The sequence below is a fragment of the Callithrix jacchus genome, chromosome 5, assembly GCF_049354715.1.
Source record: "Callithrix jacchus isolate 240 chromosome 5, calJac240_pri, whole genome shotgun sequence".
NCBI lineage: Eukaryota > Metazoa > Chordata > Mammalia > Primates > Cebidae > Callithrix > Callithrix jacchus.
The window spans coordinates 74,415,271-74,429,924 of record NC_133506.1 but is presented as its reverse complement, the minus strand read 5'-3'; the positions used below and the strand labels follow the sequence as shown (position 1 = coordinate 74,429,924).

The 14,654-nt window shown below is 51.0% G+C and overlaps 2 protein-coding genes across 4 annotated transcripts; both read left to right on the top strand.

Moving 5' to 3' along the window:
- The first annotated feature begins 32 nt into the window (after positions 1–32).
- Positions 33–1,681, top strand: TRAPPC1 (trafficking protein particle complex subunit 1). 2 transcript variants are annotated; one of them, XM_008996570.5, is made up of 5 exons: positions 33–77; positions 188–286; positions 432–502; positions 857–995; positions 1,280–1,681. In XM_008996570.5, exons 2-5 carry the CDS (start codon positions 188–190, stop codon positions 1,406–1,408), a joined length of 438 nt encoding a protein of 145 aa, XP_008994818.1. In that variant the 5' UTR covers positions 33–77; the 3' UTR covers positions 1,409–1,681. The 2 variants fall into 2 exon arrangements, with proteins under 2 accessions (XP_008994818.1, XP_078229103.1); XM_078372977.1 differs by having other exon boundaries at positions 71–286.
- A 508-nt stretch (positions 1,682–2,189) lies between these two features.
- On the top strand, positions 2,190–10,460 carry KCNAB3 (potassium voltage-gated channel subfamily A regulatory beta subunit 3). 2 transcript variants are annotated; one of them, XM_035299960.3, is made up of 14 exons: positions 2,190–2,853; positions 4,514–4,557; positions 4,645–4,682; positions 4,912–4,991; positions 6,253–6,297; positions 6,380–6,424; positions 6,628–6,671; positions 7,158–7,244; positions 7,838–7,923; positions 8,072–8,192; positions 8,276–8,370; positions 8,506–8,626; positions 8,792–8,880; positions 9,162–10,460. In XM_035299960.3, the coding sequence occupies exons 1-14, from the start codon at positions 2,612–2,614 to the stop codon at positions 9,237–9,239; spliced, it is 1,215 nt and encodes a 404-aa protein (XP_035155851.1). In that variant the 5' UTR covers positions 2,190–2,611; the 3' UTR covers positions 9,240–10,460. The 2 variants fall into 2 exon arrangements, with proteins under 2 accessions (XP_035155851.1, XP_035155850.1); XM_035299959.3 differs by having other exon boundaries at positions 8,705–8,880.
- Positions 10,461–14,654: the final 4,194 nt, after the last annotated feature.

The window sequence follows — 14,654 nt, the reverse complement described above, 5'->3', positions numbered from 1 at the left end:
CCGGGTGAGACCCCCCCGCGGGGCGGAGCGCCGCGAAAACCGGAAGTAACTCCTGACGGGCACTCGGAGCAGTTCCGGTGAGTCCGAGGGTGGGGTACCCACCTTGTTGGAGGGCTGTGGGGCCGGGTACCCGAGCCCACGGAGTGGGGGCAGTCCCGGAGCGAGGCTCACACTCCCTGCCCTGCAGATGACTGTCCACAACCTGTACCTGTTTGACCGGAATGGAGTATGTCTGCACTATAGCGAATGGCACCGCAAGAAGCAAGCAGGCATTCCCAAGGAGGAGGTGACGAGAGGGCCCTGGTGCAGCCCGGTGACTTCTCAGCTCCAAACACCTGTAGTCCCAACCCAACCCCTCTTCTCCAAACCCCAGCTCGTTCCCACCCCCACCCCGCAACAACCGAGAGCTAACTCTGCCCTTCTCCCTCCAGGAGTACAAGCTAATGTACGGGATGCTCTTCTCTATCCGCTCCTTTGTCAGCAAGATGTCCCCGCTAGACATGTATGCCGAGTCAGAAAAGATGTTGGGAGGAGGGCTAGCCTTGGGAATTTGGGGATGGGGGAAACTTTCTGAAGTGGAAGAGGCATTGGCCTCCAGAGGGGGAAAGGGTACTTAGAGAGGCTGAGTCCGGATCAAGATGCTGGAACTGGCAGGAGTGGCGATGGGGAGGGTCTGAAAGTAGAGAGGTTAGGGAGTGCTAAATTGAGGGGGTGAGGATGGGTGATGTCTTTACTCAACCAGGCTTCTGCAAAAGATATGTTTAGATGAAGAGGGAGTCGACCTTTGAGGGGATCGGAAGTATCTCTTTGGGAGAGATTTTGCTCTCATTCCTTAACACCGTCCTCATCTCTGCAGGAAGGATGGCTTCTTGGCCTTTCAAACTAGCCGTTACAAACTCCATTACTACGAGACGCCCACTGGGATCAAAGTTGTCATGAATACTGACTTGGGCGTGGGACCCATCCGAGATGTACTGCATCACATCTACAGTGCGGTCAGTGCCAGCCCCGGGGACCGGCCCCCAATCCCCCCACCCCCCGCCCCGAGCTCATCAGAATCCCAAGACTCCCTTATCTTCCCTATCCTAATGCTACAATATGTTGGTTGAATTCGGAGTTTTCTCAGGGGACTTTAGGTTCTTAACTCCTACCACGAGCTTCTTCTCAGAGAGGACGTGCCTTCCAGCCTTTGTTCCTTGTGCATTCACACACCTCTGAGGTTTGGGGTTGGAAACAAGAAGTATCCAAAGCCCAGCGCTGACATCTTCCCTTTCTGCAGCTGTATGTGGAGCTGGTGGTGAAGAATCCCCTATGCCCGCTGGGCCAAACTGTGCAAAGCGAGCTCTTTCGCTCCCGACTGGATTCCTATGTTCGCTCTCTGCCCTTCTTCTCCGCCCGGGCTGGCTGAAGCAACCTACCTCATGTCTCAGCAGAATTAATACCTGCCTGGGGCCCTTCCGAACCTGTGCCACCTAAGGGCTCCCACTGTAAGCCCCCCATCCCCCAGACTGTAAGCCCCCATCTCCCCACCCAGAACAACAGCCTAAAGGCCTGCCCCGATGCCCTCCTCCTACCAGAATGAAGCCCACTGAGTCCCTCCCCCTTCAAACCAGGCCCTCTCCAGTTTTATCCCCTGCCTGACACTGTGAGAAGCACAGAATAAACTTTTTGTTACTCCCTGTGGCCTGAGCATGTTGGTTTGAGGGCCCTCTCAGTCCTGCCCCACGCATGAAGGTGGAAATTAGGACAGCCACACCCCCTTGAAGGCTACGAAGTGGCTTTGTGAATGGGTTTCTCAACCGTGACAATATTGATGCTTTAGGCTGCATCATTCTTTACTGTGGGGGCTGACCTGTGCTTTGCAAGATTTTAGCAGTATCCCTGGCCACCACTCACTAGATGGTGATAGTACGTTCCTCTGCATCCCCAGGTGTGAAATAAAAAAATGTCTCCAAACCTTGCCAAAATTCCCCTGGGAGACAGTCCCTCCCTATTGAGAACCACTGGGCCAGGGGAAGCCTGACAGGCCTTGGGTCCCAGAGGGTGCAGGAGCCACCCTTCTGGATTCCGCTCAGAAAATATTCAAGCTGCGGAGCCTTCGGCAGGCGGGGCTTATGCAGATGAGCAGCAGGTTTGGCTGGGAGGCGGGTGGCTCTATGCAGATGAGGAGGCGGTGCCTGCATGCTGATGAGCTGGGCCTGCCGCGGACGCGGCTGGGAGCCCAGCGGGTCCCGCTGCGGTTCGCGCTGAAGTGTCATCTCTCTCCCCTCTTCCCCCTGGGTCCTTATCCTCCGAAACCTTTACCTCATCCTCGACCTTTACCCTCATCCATTTCCCCCTCCTACTCCTTGCACCTGTGTCCCCTGTAACTGAGTATCTGCACTCCTGGCGCCCCTCCACCCGTGTTTTTCCCCTCCCGCCGCAAACCTCGCGACCTCCAGCAGCCGGCCCCCACGGGCCCGATCCTGCCGGGCAGCTCCCGCTGCAGCCTTCCCAGCCTTCCCGCTCTGCAGGGGCTCGCCCCACTACGCCCCGAGTCATCCGCGCGTAGGCTTCCCTGCTCCCCTCTCCCGTCCCCTCGGAGCCCCCTCCCCCGCCCCAGCCAGCCGGCATGCAGGTATCTATCGCCTGTACCGAGCAGAACCTTCGCAGCCGGAGCAGTGAGGACCGTCTGTGTGGACCCCGGCAGGGCCCTGGGGGCGGTAATGGCGGGCCAGCCGGCGGGGGGCACGGGAATCCTCCAGGGGGTGGAGGGTCTGGCCCCAAAACCCGAGCTGCACTGGTTCCCCGACCCCCAGCGCCCGCTGGGGCCCTCCGAGAGAGCACCGGCCGAGGCACTGGCATGAAATACAGGTATGGGGGTGGCTGGGCAGCCCACCCCTTCCACTTTCCTTTCGGGACCCCTGAGGTTTCTTGAGATGGCCGCCAAGACCCCTTCAAACTTCACTAAGTAGGTCCCCCTTCTTTCCATCTCTTCTTCCCGTCTCCAGCACTCCTTCACTTTGTCCCTCTCTTGGTCTCTGTCAATACCCCTGACTATGAGAGAATCAAGTTTACCAAGGTTGACAGGGTCCTGTCAGACCCAGGGATGCCCCTGAGCTTCCCTCCTTACCCCTGGGAAGGTCAGGGTTGCACGGATCTCCATGCTACACGGATCTCCAGGCTGCACCCCTCTCCAGTGGCATGTCCTTGGGTCTGTGTCCCGGGGAGTGGAGGGAGGGAACTGGCTTCTCTCTCTGGCCTGCTCAGGGTGCCTGACCCAGATACTGCCCCCGCCTACCCCAAGGGCTAGGTCTCCTGCGACCTTTCTTGGGCGCAAGGATAATGAGGCTCATGGGAAGGATGGACCACATTTTTCGTCTCCATGCTGAGGGACAGGATCTGGGTAGACTGAAATGTAACCAACTTTATCTCAGAGGACTGTCAGGCCAGAGGCTCAGAACTTGAACTGGGGGGTAGAGGAGGGGCCTGCTTAGAGTGAGTTGAGGTCACTGATCTGACCTGCTTTGTCACCTGAGGAATCTGATCCCCTCTATATGGTGGCCCTGATTGGCAAGCTGAGCTGACATCTGAGTTGGGGACTTTGGGAAGAGGAGAGGGCTTTGGGAGGAGGAGGGGGCTCATTGGTTCAGAGACAGTCTTCACAAACTAACAGTAACAGAGGGAGTGGAGAGGGAGAACCAGGCTTTCCTGTCTTACTCTTCCCCCTCCTCCCAGGTCCCCAGTCTGCCTTTCTTCCAGGCCCATCTGCCTAGCCTAGCCAGGGACCCTTGCCTGTCTGAATGCCTGAGCTTGACTTGGTTTACCTCTTCCAACCTGGTGTCCGCTGTTTGGCACAGCGCTCTGCCTGAGGGCCTGGTCTCACAAACTTACCACAATCAACCAACCGCATTCCTCCCAGACCCTCACTGCACATATCCCAGAGATGACTCAAACATAGACAAGACCCCAGAAAGAAAATCAGACACACATCTTCAATCTGATAAGAGAGATGGTCAGGCATGATGGCTCATGCCTGTAATCCCAGCACTTTGGGGGACCAAAGCAGGTGGATCACAAGGTCAGGGGATTGAGACCAACATGGCCAATGTGGTGAAACCCTGTCTCTACTAAAAATACAAAAATTAGCTGGGCATGGTGGCACACGCCTGTAGTCCAAGCTACTCAGGAGGCTGAGGCAGGAGAATAGCTTGAAACCAGGAGGCCCTCGCTACAGTGAGCTGAGATCGCACCACTGCACTCCATCTGGGCAACAGAGTGAGACTCCGTCTCAAAAAAAAGAGAATGGAGACAGAGGAACACTCACTTATTGGTTGACTTGTCCTTTTGACAAAATTCCTAGGACCTCTGCTCTGGAGGTAGCACTTGCCCAATTCTATAGGCCCACTGGGTCTAGTTTCTTTGGACTGAGACACCTGAGGGCTTCTCAGTCTGGAAGAAGAGGAGCTGGGGGCTGATAATCTAGATCCATAATGGAGGTTCCACCCTTTTCTGCTGCTTCTGTATCTTGCAGGAACCTAGGGAAGTCTGGTCTTCGGGTATCCTGTCTTGGCCTGGGTGAGTTAGAATAGAAATTAAGGAAAGGGGGGCATTCTTTCATGGTCTGCTCCTGCAGTTCTCATGTGCCTTGGTTCTCTCTTGCAGGTACTTGGGTCACGTTTGGTTCTCAGATCTCAGATGAGGTATAAGTGATGGGACTTAGAATCAGGGTGGTGGGGGTGAGGGAACCTGAAAAGGGGAAATGAACCTGGATAGCAGTTTGGACAACAAGCACACGGAATGATGGATCTGAGGCTGGAGGATGGGGGGAGGGGAGAGAATCCAGGGCTGAGATGTGATAGGTTAGAGTACAGTGAGGGAGGTAACTGAGGAGCAGTAGTTGATCTTTACCTCTTTCTCTCACCCCCTTAGACAGCAGAGGATGTGCTGACAGTAGCCTATGAGCATGGTGTAAACCTGTTTGACACCGCCGAAGTGTACGCAGCAGGAAAGTAAGGACTGGGGTGAAAGAGCTAAGCTCCATTTGGAAGGCTGAGAGGACTCCAGGGCTTCTCTTCTCGTTTTCCCTCTAAAGAACCCTGAGACTTCTGAGAATGTGAAGTTCCAACCCTTTGCGGGAGGGCTCCTAAAGCACTGTAGTTGTTACAGTCCCAACATCGGTCCTTCTCTGGCTTAGAAGTCAACGGGCATACTGTGCAGTTATTATTAAATAAAGACAACAAATATATCTGAGGCATTAGTTATATGTAACTATTTGAGGATTACAACGCTGAATTTTTTTTCTAACATATCATGCCATATCACACATTTGTAGAGGCCTCACACTAGTAGAGAAAACCTAGGATGACCTGACCCTGTTTCTTCCCCATCTAGCAAACACTTCGGCTCATCCTCCAGACTTGACCCAAGTGTCTGCTCCTTCAAGAATCCTTTGCCCAGGTCACTTCCCTCCCCTACCATGAGCTCCCAAAGCACTGTGGGCTGTCTTCTGACACACAATTCATGGTTTATGTAGCTGTATTAGCTGCTGAAGTCAGAGGCCTCCTTCTGTGGAACTTGTCTTGCTCTTCCCCAAGTACTCACACAGAGCCTAGCACGGAGCAGGTGCTGCTTCTGGGAAGAATTAACATGTCTCCAAAACTGCACACAGTCTAAGTGGTTAAACAAACAAAAAAGGGTGATAGGAAAGAGTAAACCATGGTAAAACATTTCAGTAACAGTCCACCATGACAACTTAAGACTTGCCACACGTTAGCTCATAATTTTATGCTACATTGTGTAGCCAGTTCTATGGAAGATGACAGGAAGGCTGGACCATAGATTGTGGCACTCAGAGAACACATTATGGATGAGGCAGAATTTGAGCTGAGCTTTGGAGGATGAGTGGAATTTTGCAGAGGCTTAAAGAAGGGGGAAGTTAACCCAGATAGTTGAAGCCAGACAAGGCAGTGTCCTTCCTGGCTCCAGCATAATTGACCCCTCTCCCCTCATCCTATTCTATCTTTTTGGCCCCCACAGCAGGACTTGATACATAGTTAATGCACAACAGATACTTGTTGAATATATGATGAAGACTATACAATTACACCCCTAGTTCCAGGAGCCCCTCTTATTTTGTCCAGGATGGACCTGTGAGCTGAAATGGACTCCTTGGTTTATATTCTACTTTGCAAAAGAGGAAAAGGTGGGGAGGAGAGGAAGGAATCGATCAGCCTGGGAGGGGTCAGTGAGTCTGCCTTGTCTTTCTTTTAGGGCTGAAAGGACCCTAGGCAACATCCTGAAGAGCAAAGGTTGGAGGTGAGACTGTTTTGGGGGTTGCTGAGGAAATGATCACCCAAAAATCCTTTTCTTGCTGGTTCTCCCATTTCTCTTCTTCCAGGAGATCAAGCTATGTCATCACCACCAAGATTTTTTGGGGAGGACAGTAAGTGGCTGCCCCACTGCAACGGGGGAGAATGTGCAAAGGTGTATGGGGTGGGGGTGAGGACAGCTATCCTGCACCTGCTACACTAGGTCCATGCCCTGCCTGTGAAGACTCATGGATTCCCATTTCCTTATGTCTCCAAGCCAGCCTGGTCCCTATCTTTGTCACGTCTCTCTCATCTTTGACTTAACCTTTTCCTACAGGGCAGAAACCGAGCGAGGTTTGAGCCGCAAGCACATCATTGAGGGTGAGATGGGGCTGGGAGCCCGAAGTGAGGGGATATGGAAGCCAGAGGAGTAGGGTACATTCCCTGAACTTCTGGAGGCTTTGAATAGGGATTTAGGTGGCCATGGCAAAGGGGCAAGGTCTGAATTTTTTTTTAGATGGAGTTCCGCTTTTGTTGCCCAAGCTGGGGTGCAATGGTGTGATCTCGGCTCACTGCAACCTCTGCCTCCTGGGTTCAAGCAGATTCTGCTGCCTCAGCCTCCTGAGCAGCTGGGATTACAGGTGTGCACCACCACACCTGGCTAATTTTTTATATCTTTATTAGAAACAGTATTTCACCATGTTGGCCAGGCTGGTCTTGAACTCCTGAACTCAGGTGATCTGCCCACCTTGGCCTCCCAAAGTGCTGGGATTACAGGCATGAGCCACCGTGCTCAGCAATGTGAATTCTTAGTACACTGAAGCTGAGGTGCTTATCTTCCTCTTCCTCTCCCCACCCCACCTCCAGGCTTGCGAGGATCCCTGGAACGCCTCCAGCTGGGATACGTGGACATTGTCTTTGCCAATCGCTCAGACCCCAACTGTCCCATGGAGGGTAAAAGCAGCACCCCCAACCTTTACAGTCCTTCAAAACAGCACTTCTTTGCTGGGTGTAGTGGCTCATGCGTGTAATCCCAGCACTTTGGGAGGCCAACGCAGGGGGATCACTTGGGGCCTGGAGTTTTAGAACAGCCTGGGCAACATAGCAAGACCCTGTCTCTACAAAAAATGTTTAAAAATTAGCTGGCTGTGGTGGTGTGTGCCTGTACTCCCAGCTACTCAGGAAGCAGAGGCAGGATGATCATCCGAGCCCAGGAATTTGAAGCCACAGTGAGCTATGATTGCACCACTGCACTACATCCTGAGTAACAGAGCGAGACCCTGTCTCAAAAAAATCTAAAAAGCAAAAACTGAGCCCTTCCTCAAACCCTCAGCAGGAAGCCAGCTCCTGCTCAGAAGGCCTCCCAAACTCCATAGTGGAGGCTGAGACTCCAGGATGTGGACAGGAAGGGAGGCAAAGAATAGATATTAACTTTCATGACTCCACAGAGATGCCTGGGTCTTGGTGGGGCAGGTAGAGGTCTGCAAATCTGGAGTCTTAGATCCCAGGGGTCTGACAGTAAGACTTTCTCTCTCCTGTGTGCCTAGAGATTGTACGAGCCATGACCTATGTCATCAACCAGGGCCTGGCCCTATACTGGGGGACATCCCGATGGGGGGCTGCAGAAATCATGGTGAGTGTGTGACCCCACTTTGCCCCTGTCCCACAACTGGTTCCCACTTTTCACATGGTTACTTCAGAGCCCACTGCCTGAGGGAGGAGGCAGAGAAGAAAATGGAAGTCATGCTCTGACCCCTATCTTTTCCCCAACTCCAACCCAGGAGGCCTACTCCATGGCCAGACAGTTCAATCTGATTCCTCCAGTTTGTGAACAAGCTGAGCACCACCTGTTTCAGAGGGAGAAGGTGGAGATGCAGCTGCCAGAGCTCTACCACAAGATTGGTTTGCAGCCCCTCATCCCTGACTTTACCTTAGCTTCATCCATGGCTAGGGCCTTTTCCTGACACCCAGTGTTCTTCTCTTAGGAGTTGGATCAGTCACCTGGTACCCTCTAGCCTGTGGTCTCATTACTAGCAAGTATGATGGGCGAGTCCCAGATACCTGCAGGGCCAACGTCAAGGTGAGATCTGGGGGCTCCGGGTGGCAGGACTGGGTTATGCGGGCTGCTTTGTGGGGAGTTACAGGGGTCAGGCTGCTGTGAGTGTGGAGGTGGTGGGGATGGCACGGTCTTCTGCTCATTCTCCTTGGCCTCCAGGGCTACCAGTGGCTCAAGGACAAAGTGCAGACTGAAGACGGCAAGAAACAACAAGCCAAAGTCATGGACCTTCTCCCCATGGCTCACCAGCTGGGCTGCACTGTGGCCCAGCTTGCCATTGGTGAGACACTGTACCTGCACCCACCCTGTCTCCTCCTGGCATGCTCCCAAGCTCATCCTAAAACTGGTTTGTCCCTAGGGAGGACCCTTGTCTTCAGAGACACTTCTGAAATCTATGTGGTCACTGTTCCCCATCAGTTCTCTTTTTATCCTCCTCTGGCCCCAGCGTGGTGTCTCCGCAGTGAGGGTGTCAGCTCTGTCTTGCTGGGGGTGTCGAGTGCAGAACAGTTGATAGAACACCTGGGCGCTCTACAGGTGAGTTGGAGACTTAGAGGCAGAGCCTATCTCTGTTCCCTTACCCAGGAGTCAAAGCGACGCCATCCAAACCAGGATGGCCCTATAGGGTCACCCACTGCAAAGTCCTCACTTTGCAGGTGAGAGGTCCCAGGGCCGAAAGGCGAGGCACGGACACAGCTGCGATTCTTGCCTGGCCACTTGACCCCACTGTGGTGCTTCCCCGGTTCCCGGAACCCCATGCCCTCCCTCAGTGACCCAGCATGGGCTGCAGTCGCCACCACCCCATTCTCCTCCACCAGGTGCTGAGCCAGCTGACCCCGCAGGCGGTGATAGAAATAGACGGGCTCCTGGGGAACAAGCCGCATTCCAAGAAGTAGTCCGTCAGGGGCGCAGGGACCCATCGTGGCGCCACTGTACCCGCCCGAGAACTGCTCCCCGCAGCCGCCTATCCCGCGCCGGATCCCTCCATGCCGCGGCTGGAGCCAGGGTAGCCCCGCCTACCAACGAGTCCCGGCTTCGATTAGTGATACGCATGAACAAAGCCATATCCTTCCGCAGTGGGGCCGAGAGAGAAAGTAGTACGCCCGCCCCCGCTGTGTCCTTCTAGGCGATCTTGCAAATCCCGGGCATGAGCTACTAGCCATCGGCTCTCTGCCACTTGGTCTCGCCTCTTCTCTCTTTCCCCTATTCCCGAGGCCCAGAAGAGAAAACAAAAACAAAAACTTAGCACATACAAGAAACAGAGTACCTTCGAAGGGGCCCTTGAAATGTCATCAAAGGGTAATAACCTAGTGAGTGAGTCGTGATGTCATTTGGGACATAAGAAATGGGGCTCGTAGGGTATTCAGTACAAAGGAAGCCAGGCTGGTCCTGGCAGGATGTAAATGATCATCTTTGGGAAACTAGGACCCTGCCTCCCAGCCAGAGGTGGAGGAGGGTGGTCAGGGTGGGGGCTGCAGTGACATAGCACTGACAAAGGTAGAGAGAAATTTAATAGCACATCTACACTGCAGTCTGGTGGAAGTGGCCAGGGTGGCCCTTGAAAAACAGTTGGGCTGTTTTTGCAGGAATTAGTGACAGCCTTTTGGTCACGGGCAGAGACAAGGGGCTGACATAAAAGGTCTGGGTATAGACTTTTGAGCCTTGAACAAGACCTCCTACCTGGCAGCGGAGAACTGCAGTCTTCCTCCTGGCAATAACTCTAAAGCAATAATGATGGTCCCTCCTCTGTAAGACTTCCCAGGGAACTGTAAATAAACCTCAGCTTAATCCGCACAATGTCTGAAGTTGTAGGGGGTTGGAAGGCTAGGGTCACAGTCTCACCTGTCTGGCCCGCTAGCCCCTTAACATTAGAAAGTTCCCAGCAGTAGCTTTGTCTCTACTGCTCATTCACCTTGGTGACCCAGGCATCAGGCTCCTAGTCACTGTTCTCATCAAGGACCAAGGCACCAGATACCCTGGGCCTCAGTTTTCTTCATTCAGTTACCACATTCCTTAGAACCCAGAAGTCTGGCTTCATAATTTTGTTCCTCCTCTTTCTATGAAAGACCTAGCTATCTGCCCTTGTTTTGTTTGTATTTAAAGTGATATTAGCCATACTTCTTCCTTGTACTTCTCATTTCTGTCTCACAGATACCCACACGTATGCCAAGGAACTTGTAGCTGAGTGGGAAATGCTGTTCTGAGGTTGAGGCTTTATGATTTGGTGGACAGGTAAAGTGAAGAATGGTCTGAGGTTGAGGGAATAGAGAGAAGAAAAGATGTTATCATTTCATTGGGACAGAACTGGGTTGAAAGTTACAACCTTAAAGATCACAAGGCAGAGGAGGATGAGCTCTGCCTTCCTTAAATACAACCTCCCCATCTCCCTTCTACCCATCCTTATCCTGCCTTGATCCAAAAACTGGGCAAACAGAGTAAAACCAATTTCCAAAAGAAAAAAGTCAGCAGTATGCCATTTATTGGATTAGCAGCCAACTTCATCAACTAATGAATACTTACATCCACCCCCATCATCTCCCACTCATTTTGCAAGACTGTGGATGAAACAAGGAAGTAAAATGTATGACTAAACTATGATTAGTTATTCTGTAACAAACATACAAGAATTAATCAATCCCAAATAGTATTCTTCTTAGAGGGTTATGCACGCATTTTAATGAAGCCTGCTCCATTGCTGGCTTTGAATTACCTTCAGAGGCAGTTTGGAAATCCCTTGGTTTAACAACAACAACAACCACTACAACAAAAACCTTCCTTTAGTGTCACACCTCCTTTGTATGTAGACATTTGCTGTATTTATCACTCACATCATTCATTAATTTAGCAAGTATTTGTTTATTCAGTCCTATTATGGTGTGGCCCAGGGATACAAGGGTGAACAAAACCAGACTCGGAACAACCTTCATACATCTTGCTGAGGGGAGAGACAATCACAGATCTGCCAAAAAAATACAAACTTCAGCTGTCCAAAGTCCAGAGGAAAGCACATGGTGTTACCGAGTCTGTAGTGGTTATCTGACATGGTGAGGCTGCACTGAGAGCTGAAGGATGAATAGATGTTAATAAGGGTTAAGCAAGAGGTTTAAGAGCATATGAAGGCCTGTGGCAGAAAGGAACATATAAGCCAAAAGTCCCCAAAGCCAGAGTGTCTAGAGAGGAATGGAACAGAAATTGAGACATGGGTAATGGCCAGGCACAGTGGCTCAAACCTGTAATGCCAGCACTTTGGGAGGCTGAGGTGGGTGGATGACTTGAGGTCAGGAGTTTAAGACCAGCCTAGCTAACGTGGCGAAAACCTCTCTCTACTAAAAATACAAAAAAAAAAAAAAAAAAAAATTAGCCAGGCGTGGTGATGCCCACCTGTAGTCCCAGCTACTCAGGAGGCTGAGGCAGGAGAATCACTTGAGCCCTGGAGGTGGAGGTTGCAGTGAGCCAAGATTGTGCCACTGCATTCCAGCCTGAGCAATAGACTGAAGTGTCTGTTGAAAGACTGTCTCAAAAAAAAGAAAGGAAGGAAAGGGAAGGGAGAAATGGAGGAAGGAAGAATAAAAAGAGAAAGAAAAGAAAGGGGGAGGAAGAAAGACAGACAGACATGGGTAAGTTCAGAACACACAGTACCTTACAATGTTATATTTATCTAGGCCGGGCGCAGTGGCTCATGCCTGTAATCCTAGCACTTTGGGAGACCGAAGCAGGTAGATCACACGAGCCCAGGGGTTCAAGACCAGCCTGGGCAACATGGGGAGACCACATCTCTACAAAAATACAAGAATTGGTCAGGCATGGTGGCTCACACCTGTAGTCCCAGCTACTTAAAGGCTGAGATGGGCAGATGGCTTGAGTCTGGGAGGCTGCGGTGAGCAAGATCATGCCACTACACTCCAGACTGAGCATCAGAGCAAGACCCTGTCTCAAAAAATATTATATTTATCATACTAGGAAAAAACAGTAGGAAGCCCTCTGTATCAGTTATCTATTGATACACAACAAATCACCACCAAAGTTAGTGACCTGAGATAACTTTTTATTTATTTATTTTCTTTTTTTTTTTCCTTTTCCTCTTTTTGTTTTTTCATGTAACAAGAACCTAGTTTTAGCTGCTTTTTATTTTTAAGAGATGGGGTCTCACTCTGTCACCCAGGCTGGAGTGCACTGATGGGATCACAGCTCAGTGCAGCTTCGATGTCCTGAGGCTCAAGAGATCCACCCACCTCAGCCTACTGAGTAGCTGGGACGATGTGCACCACTGCATCTGGCTTGCTTTTGTTTTTTCTTGTAGAGACAGTTTCTTACCATGATGCCCAGGCCGATCTCAAACACCTGAGCTCAAGTGATCCTTCCATCTTGCCTCCCAAAGTGCTAGTTTTACAGATGTGAGCCACAACACTCAGCTGAAATAACTTTAAAACTGCTCTTTTTCATGATTCTGTGGGCTGGCTGGGAGTTCCTTTGCTGTTTTCACCTAGGCTCACTCACGTGGCTGCACTCAAACTATTCCCAGCACTCAAACAGCAGGACAGCTGAGCAGGAAAATACATAGTGGCCTTACCAGCAGGTATGGCTGTTGGCTGGCACTCCTCCATGTAGCCTCATCCTTACATGGTGGTCTCAGGGCAGTGTTCCAAGGGGAGAAGGGCAGAAGCTACAAGGCCTCTGAAGGACTAGGTTCCAGAACTCACACATCACTTCTGCCACATCTATTGGTCAAAACTATTTACAAGGCCAGCCCAGATTCAAGGGATAGAGAAGGAGACCCCAGTTCTTAATGTGAGAAGCAGCAAAGTCACATTGCAAAGGAATCTGGGGCCGTGATTAAGCCACATTAAAAGTTTTTATTTGTTTTTGTTTTTGAGATGGAGTCTCGCCCTGTCACCCAGGCTGGAGTAGTGGCATGATCTCAGCTCACTCCAACCTCTGCCTCCCTAGTTCAAGTGATTCTTCTGCCTCAGCCTCCCTAGTATCTAGGGTTACAGGTGCCCACCACCACTCCCGGCTAATTTTTGAATTTTTGTATTTTTAGTAGAGATGGGGTTTCACCATGTTGGCCAGGCTTGTCTGAAACTCCTGACCTCAGGTGATCTGCTGGCCTTGGCCTCCCAAAGTGCTGGGATTAGAGGTGTGAGACACTGCACCTCACCTAAAAGATTTTAAACAAGAATGGAAGGAGTGGGTGGTAGGACGTGATTGGGTTTGAAATTTGGGAAGATTACTGTAAATACAGAGAGAAGCCTGCAGGCCAGAGTGCCCATGGGGATTGGTTAGGAGGCTCCTGCTAGAGTCTAAGCAAGAGATGGTGGCAGCTTGGACTAGGGTGGTGTGGGGAGGTGGAGAGAAATAGGTGATTAGAGAGATATTTAAGAGGCAAAATAGACCTGGCTTGCTGATGGATCAGTACAGGAAAGCAAGGGCAAGGGCAACATCAAGGTTTCTAGAATTGGGCAAATAAAGGGGCGGAAAACTGGAAGAAATGCTGATTTGGACATGGAGGCCATTCATTCGGGTTCTTGGAGATAAACAACAAGGGCTGTGGAGCAGGCAACTAATATCTGGAGCCTTGGTTATTTAACACTTTGGGGGCATTTACATCATCAAATCTACCTTTAAAGATTAAGATGGGCCAGGTGCAGTGGCTCACGCCTATAATGCTTACCATGGAGGGTACAGTGGATTGTGGATGCTGCTTGGTAAAGTTATCATTTCCTCATAGTCTTGTGTTTTGTACTTTATCATGTATTTATTAACAATAGATATGTACCAGTACTCCTTTTTTATTTTATTTTTTTTTTCTGGAGACTGAGACTGAGTCTTACTTTATTGCCCAGGCTGGAGTGCAGTGGTGTGATCTTGACTCACTGCAACCTCCGTCTCCTGTGTTCAAGTAATTCTCATCCCTTAGCCTCTTGAATAGCTGGAACTACAGGTGTGAGCCACTATGCACAGCTAATTTTTGTATTTTTAGTAGAGACAGGGTTTCACCATGTTGGCCAGGCTGGTCTTGAACTCTTGACCTCAAGTTATCCACCTGCCTCAGCCTCCCAAAATGCTGGGATTACAGGCAAGAGCCACTGTGCCCAGCTCTACCAGACCCTTTAAGACAGAAAAGTTTTGAATTGTGAGAGCATAAGTAGACAGCTTCTCCCATGATCACAGACAGTACCATTCAAAAGTTCTGAAATGTTTACTTAAAAATAATGGGGCTGGGCAAGGTGGCTCACATCTGTAATCCTAGCATTTTGGGAGGCCGAGGTGGGCAGACTGCCTGAGCTCAGGAGTTCGAGACCAGCCTGGGG